Raw genomic sequence first — 16,048 nt, forward strand, 5'->3', positions numbered from 1 at the left:
AAAAAATAAAACTAAAAAAATTTAGTTAAGATGGTATAAGATAATTTTATTAAGTTAAGATGTTGCACTTTTCACTAAGTAAATCAAACATTTACATAGTGATTTGTCATAATGTGCATATTCCATTTTTTTCGGGTCTTTCATTTCCATATTCCTCAGCTCTTTCATATATTGAAGATTGAAGAGAATAAGAAAGACGCTTTTTATAGGAAACGAATTAAAGAGTGTTGACTTGCCGTAAAAGTAACTTAAATTGTTCGTCGCCTGAGCATGGATTTATATAAACGTGAAGTACTATACAAAACCCTAACCAACATTTGATCAAACGACAATGATGTCGGAACTTCCAGAGCATTTGTTAGAAGAGATACTCTACCGCGTTCCAGCTATGTCTTTGAAACAGTTAGGGTCTACTTGCAAAGGATGGAACTGTTTATTCAAGGATAGGAGATTCACAAGAAAACACTTGGATAAAGGCCCAAAGCAGTTTCTGATTCACATGTCTAAAGGGCTTAGGGTACGCTCGATGAGTGTCGATCTCCATAGACTTCCACATGTAAAGGTCACAGTTGAATTTACCCTAATCAACCCTAAATATCCTAGTTGTCTAGATCAAGATCAATTCGAGATATATAAAGTCTCTCACTGCGACGGCTTATTGTTATGCGTCTGCGTCACCAAGGAGGACAATACTTGGCTCGCGGTATGGAACCCGTGTACTGGTCAAACAAGGTGGATTCAACCCATGACTTATATGACAACTATACTCTCGGATCCTACCAAAATAATAGCTACAATATATTGGCACACACTGGTTTTGGCTACGACCACGAATTCCAAATTTATGAAATTAACTCCAATTCATGGAGGATTATTGATGCCACTTTGGACTTCAAATTAGGGTATATTGGTCGTGGCGTGTCTTTGAAGGGAAAGACTTACTGGATTGCTAGTGGTGAAGAAGAGAAACGGCTTGGCAAATTCTTAATCAGTTTTGATTATACGACAGAAAGATTTGAACGTCTATGTCTTCCGAATAAGTATCCTTGTTATGCAACTCTGGCTCTATCCGTTGTTAGAGAAGAGAAACTTTCCATGTTATCGCAACGCGGAATTAAATCAAAGGCAGAAATATGGGTGACAAATAAGATTGGTGAGACACAAGTGGTGTCGTGGAGCATGGTCTTAGCTTTGGATTTGCAGCCTAAACGTTGTATTGGGGAAAGCGGAAGTTTCTTGGTCGACGAGAAGAAGAGAGTGGTCGTGTGTTGTGATAATATTAGAGACCAAGGAAAAACCACGGTACACATTTTTGGAGAGGACAACAAAGTGAAACAAGTGGGTTTTGAAGTCGGATCATCTCTGTAATGTATGTTTTATTATGTTCCAAGTTTGACTCAAATCTACCAAGGTATCACAGGCAAAAGAAAAAGGGACGAATGATCATAGTGTTTGGTGTGGATCTTGGAGCAACTATCAGATTTTTCAATTATGATAAGTTTTCTTCTCAATTTCAATTAATCGCTTCTTTATGCCATAATTTAGAGGCAATTGCTGTAATATTTCTAAATTTTTTAGGCATTCTTTACTTTGTACTTCTCCTTTTAATTATATAGGTAGATTTGATGATAATTAGAAGATTAAGACTTCAAAAATGGAGATTATGTGAAATTGAGAAAAGCATCACACAAAGAAAATGGTTTTTGGTGGAACAATTGGGATATTTGCATAACATGAATTTTGATTCCGGTTTACTATACATTATTTGTTTCTTGATTCCGGTTTAGTATATCCTAGTACTTACTTAAATCAATAATCCGGGCATGGTTAAAATTAATCAGACGTTGAATCAATGAGACTCCCCGTCACCGTCAAAGCCACTAAGCCGTCGTTTCTCGTCATTTGGATCCGATACTCCTCCGCCGCGTCGTCGCCGACAGTCTCCTTGAATCCAGTAAACCTCTCTCCCGCACACGCTTACATGTATATGCGACTTTATTATCCATTGGAATCATTTTGAGTGTGTTTTTTTTGTCTTGGGGTTCAATACTGTAGAGTGGACGATTACAGCAAACTCTCGCAGGATCTGTGGAAGTGAAAGGAAAATCTCTGCACTCCGGTAAGTTCTCGACGGTGAAGCTAAATCCGGAGATCGCCGGAGCTGGTAGGTTCTTCGAGTTTCGATCCAGATTCATCCCTGCGTCGATTGAATTTGCTCAGGAATCGCCTCTTTGCACGACGCTGTTGAAAGATGAGCTCAAAATCCGAACCGTTGAGCATTTGTTATCAGCTCTTGAGGCGAAGGGAGTTGATAATTGCAGGATTCAAATCGAGAGCGAAAGTTCCGATGATCGAGAAGTCGAGGTTTGTTACCTGAATACATACATTTTGAGTAATCATAGGTCGAATCAATGTCTCGTATTGTCTATTTTGACTGGATTTGTATGCTATAGAGATTGTCAACATCTTGCTGTGCAGTGTAGCTCTTAGTTTTATAGACTTGGTACACTGGAGGAGATGATGAGTGTAGGCAACACTAACCAAGTGACAGGTCCCTATTTTTGATGGATCAGCTAAAGAATGGGTCGATGCGATACAAGGAGTTGGCATAAACGCGGCTCAAAACCATGATGGTGAAAGTGTAGAGAAGATGGTCGCACATGTGAACAAGCCTGTGTATGTTTGCAAGAACGATACTTTTGTTGCTGCATTTCCGGCTCTAGAGACTCGGATCACTTGTGGTATCGACTTCCCACAGGTTCAGTCTAATGGCATTTTGACTTATTTTCTGCTTGTACATAAATTGTTATTGACTTGGTCTGTTGTGTATGATGATGAACTTTACAGGTGCCTGCTATAGGCTGCCAATGGTTTTCTTGGAGACCTATCCATGAGTCTTCTTTTGCAAAGGATATCGCATCATCAAGAACCTTCTGTGTCTATGAAGAGGTTAGTTAGATCCATTGTTGTTGCTTAGGAGCTTTGGAATCAGTAAACTGGTGTTCGTTCTTCAACCATCTGTGTCTGAGGGTTTTGTTTGCAGGTGGAGCGTATGCGTGAAGCAGGGCTCATTAAAGGAGGTTCTCTGGATAACGCCATAGTTTGTAGGTAAATAATCTTGCATATTGATGACTAAAGGGACACAATATTCAACTGAAACTGTCTCTAATGCAGCGCTGAGCATGGATGGATGAATCCTCCTCTGCGGTTTGATGATGAAGCATGTCGACATAAGATTCTTGACCTAATCGGTGACCTCTCCCTTGTTTCACGGGGCGGAAATGGAGGACTCCCCGTGGCTCACATAGTCGCATATAAGGTAAATAATACTAGCTTAACATCTTATAGTTTGCACAAAAAAGAAAAAAAAAAAACATCTTATAGTTTTCTCGAGAAAAGAAAACAATAGTATTATCTTTCAAATGCAGGCGGGTCATGCACTGCACACTGACTTAGCACGTCACCTTACCATGGACTGAAGAGTATGTGCTCGTTGTCAACCATATCCCGCAAAAGCCTTGATCGTTTCTGTTTCTTTTTGGATTCGTTATCCAAAGATGGTACCAATGTGGGATTTTTGTTTGTTCAATGGAAGATCATTACTCTTGTGAATACAGTAAAATTTGTAACATTAAACTATTTTAGGTACTAATCATAGGGACATTTTAACCGATCAAACTGTTCCAAAACCAAATTGAATTGAAACTTAAGTTGTAGTTCAATAATAGTTTTACTCTGTACCAATTTAACATATTGAAACTGAAAATAAAAGAAAATGGAACAGAACTAATAAAAATAATAAAATAATTTAAAACGAAAAAGAATTTGACTTGGATACATTTTTCACATTAGGAAAAGGTAAATTCCTCTCCTTTTTTATTTTTATTTTTTTACTCGTATTTATAATTGTTGTACATTATAACGTATTAGGATACGTATTAAGAGAGAAGAACCCTAATTACTTACGAGAGAGGAGAACCCTAATTTTCAATTGTGGTCGAAAATTGGAAGAATGAGGAGGAGGAGGTGCGATCTTCAACCGAAGAGAACGAGAATGTGCGATCTTCAACCGAAGAGAACGAGTATGTGCGATCTTCCACCGAAGCTGGTAGGGGAGAAGATCCTCACGAGGATTCCGATAACATCTCTGAGAGCGGTGCGATCCACTTGCAAATTATGGAACGCTTTAACCAAAGATCGGGTTCTGGGTAAAGCAGCGGCGCAGTTTTTGGGGTTTATGACGATGGATTCAAAGGTCTGTTCAGTTAGATTCCATCTCCGTCGCAGCAAGGAGGAAGAAGAAGACACGATGGATCTATCTATAAAGCAGGTAGATTTGCTTAATCAAGTCGAGATATCTAGGGTGTATCACTGCGACGGCTTGTTGTTATGCGTGGCTAAGGACAACTCGAGGGTCGTGGTTTGGAACCCTTATTTGGGGCAAACAAGATGGATCAGACCCAGAACAGAATCCAACATAGGAGACAGCTATGCTCTTGGATACGACATCAACCGTAACCACAAAATCTTGAGGATGGTGCAGACAAGAAACGTTTCCGTTTACAGGTACGAAATCTACGACTTGCGCTCTAATTCATGGAGGGTTCTCGAGGTCACTCCCAACGGGGAAATGGACCCTAATCATCCCCTCTACGGCGTTTCTGTGAAGGGAAATACCTACTTTTTTGCGCATGAGGATAGCAGCAGTGGTGAAATTGATGAAGATGGCGACATAATCGATCTTGAAGATTTCTTACTCTGTTTTGATTTTACAACAGAGACATTTGGTCTGCGTCTGCCTCTTCCGTTTCACTCTACTATCGATGCGACTGTGACCCTCTCTTGTGTTAGAGACCAGCAGCTCGCGGTGCTATATCATAATGAGGGTCTTCACAGTGATGATCGGTTTACCACAGTTGAGTTTTGGGTTACTACTAGTATTGAGCCCAACTCTGTGTCCTGGAGCAAGTTTTTGACAGTGGATATGAGACCATTGGCACTCACTGGTGTTCGGTTTGACAATGATATGGGTGCCACCTTCTTCATTGACGAGGATGAGAAAGTTGCTGTGGTTTTCGATCTAGACGGATACCTAAGCACCGAGAGCGCTCGTTACCACACCGCTTTTATCAGTGGAAAGGATGGATTCTTTAAACCTGTGACTCTAGGAGTAGCTCCCAATGTCGGGGAACCTTGTCCCAGAACCGGGCATATTCCGACTACATATCGTCCCCCGCTTGTCTGCTCGTCTACTTACCTTCCGAGTTTAGTGCAAGTCAACCAACAGCGCAAAAGGAAAGAAAGACATGTTTAGTTTTCTGTTCCTTGCAGTTCTCAAGACTGCTAGTCAATTCTCAGTTACATTTCCATGTTATCTTTCTCCTCTTTTAGTTTCTCTTCTCAAACTTACTCTTGTCATGGTTTAAGTTTCTTACTTTTCGTCAATGAGATGGTTAGGTACCTTATTTGTTTCTTGCATTGTCGTCTGCTAGTAAATTTATCAAAGCATTGTTCTAGTCACTTGTTCACTTGCACCATCCTTAAGCAAAGCATGACATGGTTTTATGTACTGTTAGCCCAATTATGGAGTACATATCTCATATAAGTTAGTCTGTTTCTGCGTTTACTTCTAAGTTAGTCCCAATTATGGAGTACATATCTCATACATATCTTATATATACGAAAAGTGATATCTGATCTCATCTCATGTATGTTGTGTTTCTTACACCATTATGAATACTATCTGGCCTTTACAGGTTCGTCCTGTAGTGAAAGAAGTACTAGACACATTTTGGGTAGGTGCTTAGCTAGGAACCAAATAAAAACTGAAAGGCCCTCGGCCATTTTTGTCGCTAGGCATGCTTAAATAACCATAGCTTTCTGCTTTCCACTTTTCACAAATTAAGTAAAAGTGGAGGAACAAGTCGAATTTTTATGATAGAAACAATGGGAAGATGGCAAGGAACATTTTGCATTGGCAAATATTATTACAGGGAGGCACTATTCGAACACAGCTGATTTTCTCATTCAGGCTAGTCTATGTCAGCTTCTCGGACTCCTTTTTCTCTACTATTTTGATGAAATTGCGGACAATTGTCTTGCCCTCAGTTGTTATAATACTCTCCGGATGAAATTGGACTCCCTGTGGACAATGTTTACAAGACTTCAAGAGTTATGTTTTGAATGGAGGGGGCAATAAGATTACAGTACACACTTGTGCGGGTTTTACCTGTATATGCTTGTACTTTCTGTGACGGGCAGCCATTACCAGACCATCTTCTGTCCATGCTGTAACCTCGAGTTCATCACTAGGAAATGTATCTTTTTCGATCACGAGACTGTGATATCTACCTACAATGAAAGGGCTGAAACCAACAAGATTTGTTTTATTACACATTTTTACAGACTTATGATTTACTATATTAGACAACACAGAAAAAAATTTGATTCATACTTTGATAATCCAGAGAACAAGCCTTCTTCTCCTTTCTCATCATAGTGAACCATTGAGCTTTTCCCATGCATAACACCAAATGGTGACCGCACAATCTTTCCTAATCAATGTTCAAACAAAATTGCATTTAAGTTGTGGATACATAATAAAGAACAAATCCATGTTATAGAACACTGATACGGAGAAATAAGATGTCTTGTTTATATACAACTAACCTCCAAATGCTTCTCCTATACACTGCAAACCCATACATACTCCAAATAAAGGAACAAGTGGTCCGAGTTCCAAAACAGTTTGCAAGGAAATCCCAGAGTCTTGAGGGGTACCTATAAAATTTAAGAAAGGTGTTATCTTCTTCTCGGGCACTTCAAAAAGATACACCACATAATCAGAAAATAAATTTCAGAGGCCAGAATATTTACCAGGCCCTGGAGAAATCAACACCCCTCTTGGATTTTTTCTGCAAGAAGGAGAGCATAATAAAGGAATCAACACCAATTGACTAGCTAGATTACGTTTTAAACAGAATGCATATAGTTTCTTCTCACTTTTTCAGCTCTTCTACTGTAAGTTCATCATTGCGGTAAACTTCAAAATGGCATCCTAGCTCTCCCATATACTGTAGAAATAGATAACAATTCTCAAAATTTTGTTTATACTAAAGCAGAAGAAACCATATGAAGAGAACGATCACAATAAATACTAGAAGTGAGACATGATCAAATTGTATATTAGAGACCTATTATGCATTATGTGAGATACTCAGAGCAGCCAAAATTTCATGATAAACCGAGATACTCCAACAACGAATAAACAATCTAAAGTAAAAAAATAACAACTCACAAAATCACCAATTCAAACTTTGAACATGATTAAAGATACTACTCAAAAGACCAGACTTTAGGCAGCAAAGAAGTGATGTATTAGCTTTTGCTTGATCAACAGTTACTCCTTACAACGCCAAACAAGAAACGAAGAGCTTTCGACAATAAGATTTGATGGTACAACATAACGACTCTGATCACATACATAAACAAGAGAGAAACTACATTACATAGTCTTATCTATTAGCATGTCGAAACTAGATTGGATTGTGAAATAATGAGATTTTAACATTCAATCACCATGCATACTTGAATAAACATTTCTAACAAAATCAAGGACTTTGCAAATTCAGCTGCTTTTACACCAAAACAGATTCAAAAACATTCCACATCAAAAATCTAACAAGCGTAGAGTGAAGATTTGAGAATGTGTTCGAAATGAAACCTGGCAGAGATTGTATGTGAAGCTGTCGTAATTATCAATCACGATGATTGGACCATGCTGCTTAGAGGAATTGACAACAACGGAAGGTATCGAATTCGATTCCGCCATTTCAATCGAAGCTTTCGCAAAGACATCTCTACGACTCTTCCCCAAAACGGAAACTCCTGTATCACAGAGGAAACAAAAAAACTGATAAAAATCGAAACTTTAGATTGGAATAACGCCTCTATCTCCGTATCTCGACACCGGAGACTTACTTGTGGGATTCGTAAGAGGGTTAACGAGAGAAGGGTTTAGGCGGCGAGTGGTGGAGCCAGACTTGGGTTGAAGAAGACAGGATTTGTACAATGTAGAAGCCGCCATTGTCTGAGAAGCAAAGATTCCTGATTTAATTCCAAAAGAGAGGAGTTTATAAAAAGCTCTGAGAGAGAGAGATTGGAAGAACTTGACAGGTGAAACGGTGCGTTTTGTGGAACATGAACCACGTGCTTAATCAGTAGTAGGTGAGTGGATTAATTAATTTGATTAGAAACCTCTTTTGTTTGGTCAAAGTCAAACTCATACTTGTCTAAAATGGCGTTTGGAATTAGTCCATTCGCAGGACTAGTCAATTCGTAAATGATAAAACCATCACGTTACTCTTGTCCTAAAATAAATAAAAATAATGTAATAGGGCCAGTCTTGTTTTAGCCCGAAACACTTTAACGGGCCCGGACCGGACCTTAAATTTAAGCCCTATATAACATCCCTACATGCTACACGTGCCTAACCTAAGTCTCTAGATAGGTTGGTAAAAATAAATGAACAAAATTAGGAAGTTAGTTTTCATTTCTTAAAAAGTATGAACAAATATAGGAAGTTATTTCTTAATTTAGATTCATGTATTTACGTATCCTTTACCATTTTTGGTATATTTTTCTCAATTCCGGTTGATGTGTCTTTATTGGTTTGGTTTGAATTGAAAAAGACACCAATGTTGAAGTTTTTTTTTTGCTCCCATTGAATGTAGCTCCAACTTTTAATATGAATGTTCTTATATTAGGCGGTCTATGGCCAAACGTATTTATTAAATTGATAAAGTATTGTACGAACCTCCAATTTTTTTGGTATGTGTTTGTTTGGTCCCATATAATATACTTAATGGATCGAACAAAAGAATTGTATTTACGTCATGGTTTAGCTAAATATGCTGTGATACATTCAATGACGAAGATGGCTCGTACAGAAAGTTTCCAACATTCTGCATGACTTCATGTATTCTGAGTTTGCCTAATTTACTTGATTTTTTTTTAGCCACTCATAGTAATCATATTTATTTATATGTAGAATTTATGTGCTTTAACTGATTTTCATGTGAATTACAATGGGAAATAAAAATCCGAGTCTAACATTTTCGATGTGTCCCACTTATGCAAACTATTGCCGGAGACATCATAAAAAACGACACTCAATTCTGATCTAGTGATCTTAACTGACATGAAACCTTGTCCATCGTAGAAAAATTTCATATCCTCTGGTGTTGTCCAATTGTAATAGCCTCTCCATGCCTTTGACCCACCACCACTCGTTAGAAACTGAATTGGGCTGCAAAATTATAATAAAATGTTAAATCCACAACTTTATCTCTTTTGTTATCCGCTTCATCCAAACACAGGTTTGGTTTATACTCCATATAACTATTAATCGTTGTTACCTTTGTGATGTGCTTATATGTTGCAAGCAATGATCATGACCGTTCATATAGAGATCAACTTTATTCGCCTGAAAAATCCAAGAATCTAATATTATAATAGTGTGTTTTTTTCTTTTTCAAACGAATTACTACTTTTAGTATTTCAAAAAAAAAAAATTGTTAATGGAAAATATCAACTCCCTTGCGTTTGTCTTTTGCAAAAATAGTTTATGAACAAGTGGAAATGTTAACTTTTAGAAATATACATACTTCGAAAAGAAATATTCACATATAAACATAAAAAACGCAAAAGTTAGTTTAAGAAAAAAAAACACTTTAAATTGCATTTGAAATAATCGAAACATCTCTTAAAATAAGAGTAATTAAGAAGAAAATGAACCTCAAGGATGGGTAAGAGGAGAGATTCAAGCTCTTTGGTATTCCCATGAATGGAAGCACTCTTTATAGCATGGTGACCCACCACAATTTTCCATTTTGCACTTGATTCTCTTAGACCCATCTCCAACTCCTACACATTATAAATACTAATTAGTATTTGGGATCGCCATCATGATAATTCCTACAACTGATGGTAATGACTTAATTATGTGTTTTCAAGTACCGTTAAGATGGTCTGAAGGTAGGATTTTCGCGGTGATACGCCGCTCCAGTCGTAAGTTTGGTCTTGTGGACTGAGGAAATAAGCATCTACAAAAGGAGTTGTGTCGACAAAGAAGAGCTCTGCGATCTCTGCCCGAATATTGAAGATAATAATTTAAAACCGTAATTATATGAGATGTAAGAAAAATATTATAAAATCGACACTCTTGTAAAACATGTAATGATTAGAATAAATAAAAATGTAATGGCTAGTATACCAGCGTCAACGATGAAGGATCTCATGCAAATCCAACGGCTATCCATAGATCTGAGGATAGGACTCAATTGTGCCTCAACATCTCCTCTATAGTCGTGATTCCCCAATACTGAATATATAGAATGGACAGTGACATATCTATTAGTCTCTTTTTGTTTTAGCATTAATTACTTTTGAATGAATTAATGATTGGAGACATTATTACCAAGGTACCAAGGCTTTTGCAGGCTAGGAGAAGTGTAGATATTACTAAAGGAGAGTTGAAAGGCGGGATCATCGATACTTTTCATCCCGTTATCGTAGATGTTATCACCCGTCGATACCACAAAATTGATATCCATCTCCTCCCCGATTCTCCCCATCTATGTTTCCATCTAAACGATCTTAAAATACTACAACACATATGGGTATATAGTATGTAAATTAGTACCTGGAGGGCAACTTGGGATTGGTTGTAGAGTCCATGCCTACCCCAATCTCCAATCACCAGAAAACTGATAGAGCCATCGGGGTTTGGAGCATGTTGGACCGTTGCGAGCTCAGCCTCAAGTTTTGGAGCCAAAGATAATAATAAGAAGCAAATAAGCAGAGTCATTACTATGCTTAAGGAGCCGATATCAAACTTAGAACTCATTCTGTTCTTTTGCACAACGAGCTTTATGTGATAAAAAGCAACATATATATGAATAAGTCGACTGTGCATGTGAGTGCTAGTGGGTTTCTCGCTTGTAAGTCACATTTGGATAATAGCGTGCGTCCACATGGTGGACCAAACATGATTATTATAACTGGATCCTAAATTAGCTATCTATATATGACTGTTTTTGTTCATATATTATCAATATTTCTTCTTTTCGTAAAGGGCTTAGTTTATCTACATTGCTTTCCTCCTATTTTAAACTAAAAATAAATATTAAGAAAGTGTACATTTTCTAGTTTTTTATCACGCACTCACACTCACACTCACAAAGGCTCATAATTCCAACTCAATAATACTCTTGTCATCATTAATACCAAATCCTGGCTAATAGTATTAGGCCATATATAATCTTTGTTTAGTGTGTATATATATATATATTCACCGTCAAACAAATACTTTATTGAATTGCATCTTTTTTTTGGTTTAATTGTTTTGCTTTTTCAACACTTTAGTATATATATTACATGTTATATGTATCCACCTGAATCATACATACAAGACAAAAACGACTATGAATTATTGGGAAGCTTGTGATTGATTTTTTAAATGCAAGAAGTGTGTTTTAAATTCGAATGGTGAGTATGTAGATATATGTTGTGGAATCAAAATGAACTTTTTTTTATCCAAAACGGATAATTGAGAGATAGAAGAAGATAAATTATGCCCCATACGCAATCAAGTTTGGCTGTCATGTCTCTAAAACAACTTTGCGGAAATGCCAACTACTCATATCTGGTCTACCCGAATCAAACTCTCTACCAAAAGCAAAACAACAAAATAATTGCATCACCATATCATGTATATACATCTTTATAGCCTGATCTGTTATATCCAATAATATTGTTCAATCATTGTTTCCAAATATAATAATATAACATTATAACCCCAAGAAGAATTTTGTTTTTACAAAAACCATATAAATTTTAACATCCAACAATTTCTCATGTGTATATTACAAATTTTGTTATTTATTTTCATTATTTTATTCTTCTAACTAGCTCATTAATAATAAAAAGTAGTGGTAAACACAAAGAAACATCATGATGATAATTGTGGAACGCATCGCTAAAAATTGATTTCTCGAGTAAAACTTTGGTACTACAACGTAATATTTTGAGGTCAAATCCATAGTGAGTACCCGATTTATACACACAAGTAATGCAGAAAACAGATTAAGCGAAATCAAAATAATAATAAAATGTTTTAATATTTAATGTAAAACAAATCAAAATTCATAAACCAAATCAAAACCAAATAACTAAAACAAACCAAGTTTGAAGACTAACCAAGTTAACAAGCAATAAGATTAACAAATTAAAAAAAAAAAAAAAAAGATTAGAAAATATATATATAGAAACAAGATCCGAGAAATGAGTTCAATTAGATCCGAATGACAGCTCCATTGTATCACGGGTCTCAGTTAAAATCACTACAAGTTGAAATTTAATCTGAAATTGTTACTAGTTAAAAAAGCTGGTTAAGTATTGGAAGCAAATCAATCAAGATCTGACACCTTGACTCAAGCCGAAGCGGTGGACAACACTAAATCTCCGGCCAAAAGGATAATTTTTTTCTTTGTTTCGTGTGCCAAAAGATCAAGGTGAATAGAAAATGGATGTGGTGACTTTCGGAATCATAGTCGGACTTATCATTCTCTTCTTCTGCATCGTTTGCTTCATCACCATTGAAGCCACTTGCATGCGCCGCTCTTCATCTAGATAAGATGTTTCTTTCTTACTGAATCCACTTTTTTAACTCTTGCTTATTTCTTCATCTAGCAAATTTACATAAATTTATTTTTGATCCGTTGGATTTCCAACTTTGCCGTTATTTTCCGGGTCCGGAGAAAAATTGATGAGGTGTGTCTATTCACTATTCAGGCTTCAGTTATTGGTACTATTGTTTGGAAAATGTCGCTAAGTTTACAATTTTGTAACGAATTATATTCCAGTAGCCAGAAGATCTCATATTTTCTATCTTAAATTGAGTGTTTGTATGTAGATATTTTTCATTTGAATATAATCACATGGGACAAATATCTTATAAGTTGTGTATGATAATTGTATAATGTGTTAAAATATTAAGTGTTTAATTAATTTTAAATTTTTTTTTTTGTTTCTATTTATTATTCCCTTCGTTTTTTATTTTTTTATTTCATTTGCTGTTCTTTATTTTGTTTGCTGTTTTTTTCAAGTTTCTAAAAAAACAATTAAACAACTTAAAAAAACCCAATTGTATCATGTAGCATAATTAGTTTTTTTTTTTAACCAGTAAATGGTAATTTTTTTTAAAAACCTTCGAGCTTTTAGCTAAAACCTAATATTTTTATTGTCTTACTTTTTGAATCTCTTTTGAAGCCCAATACTTGGTGTAGCTAAACTAGCTTAAGTTTTGCGAGTCTAGTGAGAACAAGTTTCAGCGTAAAAGAACTTGTACATTAGCAAGTTTAGTCTTAACATTTCACCTTCTTCTTTCTTGTACCAAAAAAAAAAAAAAAAAAGTTTAGTCTTAACAGTTTATATTTATCACTTATCAGTAAAGGTTCCAAGGCTTGTAGACTACCTAGCTTCGGTTCTTAATTAGTTTCATAAGCTAGATAAATTATGATAAGATGATGCATGAAACCGTGTGGTGGTCAGGCCGACGTGCCCAAAACTAAGTAAACGTGTTTTGATCACACGTGCCAGCTTTTAATTTCTATACTTGTTTAAAATTAAAACTAAACGAAAAACCGGTTACAACGGTCAAAAGCAAGGGTGGCAAAATAATTAAAACTTAAAATAGAGAAAACAATGTAAGCTTTGGTTTTAGAGGAAGAAAAGAGAAGAAAAAGCGAAGAAGGAGGAGGAGGAGGAGGAGGCTGATGATGAAGCTGTGGAAACGGGCTTCCGGTGCTCTCAAAGACCGGAAAACCTTGTTTACCATCGGCTTCTCCCGGAAAACCTCCTTCCGCAACCCTGACCTTGATTCTGCCATCATCCACGCAACCTCTCACGATGACTCATCTGTCGATTACCACAATGCTCACCGTGTCTACAAATGGATCCGGTCCTCTCCCGCCAATCTCAAGCCGCTTGTTCATGCTCTTTCATCTAGGGTTAACCGCACAAGAAGCTGGATTGTAGCCTTGAAAGCCTTAATGCTTGTCCACGGTGTGCTTTGCTGCAAAGTCACGTCCCTTCAAGAAATTCGTCGCCTCCCTTTCGATCTCTCGGATTTCTCGGATGGTCATTCCCGTCCCAGCAAAACTTGGGGTTTCAACGCTTTTATCCGCGCCTATTTCTCGTTTCTTGACCAGTACTCTTTCTTTTTATCCGATCAAATCCGTCGTCGCCACAAAAAACCTCAGCTAGATTCGGTTAACCAAGAGCTCGAAAGAATCGAGAAACTTCAGTCTCTTCTCCATATGCTTCTCCAGATCCGTCCAATGGCTGACAACATGAAGAAGACGCTTATCCTTGAAGCCATGGACTGCGTGGTGATCGAGATCTTCGACATTTATGGAAGAATATGTAGCGCTATCGCCAAGCTTCTCATCAAAATCCATCCAGCTGCTGGAAAAGCAGAAGCTGTGATTGCTCTTAAGATTGTAAAGAAGGCTACATCTCAAGGAGAAGATCTCGCACTCTACTTTGAATTCTGCAAAGAATTTGGGGTCTCAAACGCGCACGACATTCCTAAATTCGTGACAATCCCGGAAGAAGACATTAAAGCAATCGAGAAAGTCATCAATGGAGTAGAAGAAGAAGAGGTGAAAAAAAAGGAAGATGAAGTAGAGGAAGAGAAGAGTATCATATTAGTGGAGAGACCGGAGTTGCAGACAATCATAACCGATAAATGGGAAATTTTCGAAGACGACTTTTGTTTCACATGTAAGGATATTAAAGAAACTGATCAGCATAGAAAGTTTAACATGGATCCGAGTCCGCTGCCTCTAATAGTTATCGACGAGCCAGTTTACTTCACTCACACGTTACCAGATTTGATTACCTTCTAATTGCAACTTGATCAGATTCATTATTTTTTTCGGGTTCTCTTTTGTGTTTTTTCTTCTCTTTTGTTGAATATATATATGCCTATGATAATAAACGTTAGATATACCTCAAGGTTGGTAAGAATTTTTTAGTGCACATATTTTTGGTATTTATTTAGGCATTTGAGAATCTGAGATATTCCTGATTTATGTCTTAGGGATGTTGATATCTATATATATACCTCTGATATTTGTGCCCTAGAAAAATATGGACATATATATCGGGCCGAGACGAGACTGACTGATAGGCCAACCATTATGTTGACCGCGGGCTTAACCACAAAATTATTGTAATTACTTGCTATATCACTATAACAGCGTACGACAAAGATACTTTATAAAATGCATATGTTGTTAAAGTAGTAAGAAAAAAGATCAGCCTAGCTATGTTTAGAGTACAAGAAGATATACAATTGCAGCGCGTCTTTACCAAATTGCATGGTGAAAATTTATTGGATTTTATTTGGTAATAGTAAGTTAATCATTTTGATTTGACTTCTTAGATATGTAATGTTTGTAAATTTGTAATGAAAGCAATAACCTAGATGACAAATCGCTATCGATCATAAGAAATGGTATGGCCCTGGCAACGACTTTAAGAATGGATCATAAATTTTATGAGTAGTACTTTTTAACTAATAATAATAGACCCCAACCAAAATTACTGAAAAACAAGAAGTAGAAAAGGAAAAGATTATACGGTAGACGGATTAATTCGCTTCATCCGCTGTTACCGATAACAGCCAAAAATTGAAACATGGAGTGGCTTTGGATTTGAGGATAATATATAGCATCAAGTAGAGCGTATGGTTAAAGCCTTTCCCCCCCATGTGGGCAGGCATGAGATATGTAGAGCTTCTTATGTAGATTACGACGTAGAGACAATGTCAATATTTTATATTTCTATAAATATTATTTAAAAGATGTGAACTTTTTTGTTACTTTATGGGTTGTCGATAAAACTTTTCACCTCCTCCATCGTTACTCCTTGAAAAGCAAAAAGCCGATGGGACCAAGTCCCATGTTATCATGACTCCTCTTCG

The 16,048-nt window shown here is 36.7% G+C and overlaps 5 protein-coding genes, 3 long non-coding RNA genes and 1 pseudogene across 14 annotated transcripts; 6 read left to right on the plus strand and 3 right to left on the minus strand.

Annotated features, from left to right (window-relative positions):
- On the plus strand, positions 1-1,583 carry AT1G25209 (annotated as a pseudogene). The gene has a single exon.
- A 269-nt stretch (positions 1,584-1,852) lies between these two features.
- On the plus strand, positions 1,853-3,843 carry LpxC5 (UDP-3-O-acyl N-acetylglycosamine deacetylase family protein; the record flags this gene model as incomplete). 2 transcript variants are annotated; one of them, NM_179375.4, is made up of 7 exons in its annotated part: positions 1,853-1,954; positions 2,056-2,364; positions 2,552-2,758; positions 2,848-2,949; positions 3,044-3,108; positions 3,175-3,319; positions 3,429-3,843. In NM_179375.4, 7 exons carry the CDS (start codon positions 1,853-1,855, stop codon positions 3,477-3,479), a joined length of 981 nt encoding a protein of 326 aa, NP_849706.4. In that variant the 3' UTR covers positions 3,480-3,843. The 2 variants fall into 2 exon arrangements, with proteins under 2 accessions (NP_849706.4, NP_001319078.1); NM_001332667.1 differs by having other exon boundaries at positions 3,044-3,080; positions 3,429-3,720.
- A 150-nt stretch (positions 3,844-3,993) lies between these two features.
- On the plus strand, positions 3,994-5,615 carry AT1G25211 (F-box family protein). Its single transcript, NM_001123880.1, has one exon. It carries the CDS (start codon positions 4,013-4,015, stop codon positions 5,312-5,314), a length of 1,302 nt encoding a protein of 433 aa, NP_001117352.1. The 5' UTR covers positions 3,994-4,012; the 3' UTR covers positions 5,315-5,615.
- AT1G05927 lies at positions 4,027-5,458 on the minus strand. The gene has a single exon (NR_138987.1). It is a non-coding gene; the product is annotated as an other RNA (long non-coding RNA).
- On the minus strand, positions 5,443-8,217 carry ASB1 (anthranilate synthase beta subunit 1). 2 transcript variants are annotated; one of them, NM_001198163.1, is made up of 8 exons: positions 7,981-8,157; positions 7,724-7,887; positions 7,003-7,112; positions 6,877-6,914; positions 6,670-6,780; positions 6,455-6,554; positions 6,230-6,365; positions 5,443-6,142 (listed from the first exon to the last, which is right to left on the minus strand). In NM_001198163.1, the coding sequence occupies exons 1-8, from the start codon at positions 8,084-8,086 to the stop codon at positions 6,038-6,040; spliced, it is 870 nt and encodes a 289-aa protein (NP_001185092.1). In that variant the 5' UTR covers positions 8,087-8,157; the 3' UTR covers positions 5,443-6,037. The 2 variants fall into 2 exon arrangements, with proteins under 2 accessions (NP_001185092.1, NP_173893.1); NM_102331.3 differs by having other exon boundaries at positions 5,678-6,142; positions 7,003-7,073; positions 7,981-8,217.
- AT1G05933 lies at positions 7,053-7,747 on the plus strand. The gene has a single exon (NR_138988.1). It is a non-coding gene; the product is annotated as an other RNA (long non-coding RNA).
- A 593-nt stretch (positions 8,218-8,810) lies between the features above and the next one.
- AT1G25230 (Calcineurin-like metallo-phosphoesterase superfamily protein) lies at positions 8,811-11,053 on the minus strand. Of its 3 annotated transcripts, none has more exons than NM_001332669.1 (7): positions 10,703-11,053; positions 10,478-10,634; positions 10,274-10,381; positions 10,018-10,145; positions 9,796-9,924; positions 9,417-9,484; positions 8,811-9,307 (listed from the first exon to the last, which is right to left on the minus strand). In NM_001332669.1, the coding sequence occupies exons 1-7, from the start codon at positions 10,973-10,975 to the stop codon at positions 9,082-9,084; spliced, it is 1,089 nt and encodes a 362-aa protein (NP_001321435.1). In that variant the 5' UTR covers positions 10,976-11,053; the 3' UTR covers positions 8,811-9,081. The 3 variants fall into 3 exon arrangements, with proteins under 3 accessions (NP_001321435.1, NP_001321434.1, NP_173894.2); NM_102332.4 differs by having other exon boundaries at positions 8,922-9,307; positions 10,703-10,942; NM_001332668.1 differs by having other exon boundaries at positions 10,478-11,053.
- A 1,328-nt stretch (positions 11,054-12,381) lies between these two features.
- AT1G05937 lies at positions 12,382-12,974 on the plus strand. The gene has a single exon (NR_138989.1). It is a non-coding gene; the product is annotated as an other RNA (long non-coding RNA).
- Positions 12,975-13,749: 775 nt separating this feature from the next.
- On the plus strand, positions 13,750-15,334 carry AT1G25240 (ENTH/VHS/GAT family protein; the record flags this gene model as incomplete). Of its 2 annotated transcripts, none has more annotated exons than NM_001332670.1 (1): positions 13,750-15,334. In NM_001332670.1, one exon carries the CDS (start codon positions 13,836-13,838, stop codon positions 14,967-14,969), a length of 1,134 nt encoding a protein of 377 aa, NP_001323408.1. In that variant the 3' UTR covers positions 14,970-15,334. The 2 variants fall into 2 exon arrangements, with proteins under 2 accessions (NP_001323408.1, NP_173895.1); NM_102333.2 differs by having other exon boundaries at positions 13,839-15,101.
- Positions 15,335-16,048: the final 714 nt, after the last annotated feature.

The sequence above is a fragment of the Arabidopsis thaliana genome (assembly GCF_000001735.4).
Source record: "Arabidopsis thaliana chromosome 1 sequence".
Lineage (NCBI taxonomy): Eukaryota > Viridiplantae > Streptophyta > Magnoliopsida > Brassicales > Brassicaceae > Arabidopsis > Arabidopsis thaliana.

Bases quoted from the DNA above. Each gene is read 5' to 3' on its own strand.
- AT1G25211 (NM_001123880.1), top strand. From the start codon at position 4,013: ATGAGGAGGAGGAGGTGCGATCTTCAACCGAAGAGAACGAGAATGTGC.
- ASB1 (NM_001198163.1), bottom strand. From the start codon at position 8,086: ATGGCGGCTTCTACATTGTACAAATCCTGTCTTCTTCAACCCAAGTCT. The intron at 7,888-7,980 runs GTAAGTCTCCGG...TCTGTGATACAG, and splicing joins CCCTCTTACGAATCCCACAA to GAGTTTCCGTTTTGGGGAAG. The intron at 6,366-6,454 runs GTATGAATCAAA...TGTTGGTTTCAG, and splicing joins TTGTTCTCTGGATTATCAAA to CCCTTTCATTGTAGGTAGAT.
- AT1G25230 (NM_001332669.1), bottom strand. From the start codon at position 10,975: ATGCACAGTCGACTTATTCATATATATGTTGCTTTTTATCACATAAAG. The intron at 10,635-10,702 runs GTACTAATTTAC...ATGGAAACATAG, and splicing joins AATCCCAAGTTGCCCTCCAG to ATGGGGAGAATCGGGGAGGA. The intron at 9,308-9,416 runs GTAACAACGATT...ATAATTTTGCAG, and splicing joins CATATAAGCACATCACAAAG to CCCAATTCAGTTTCTAACGA.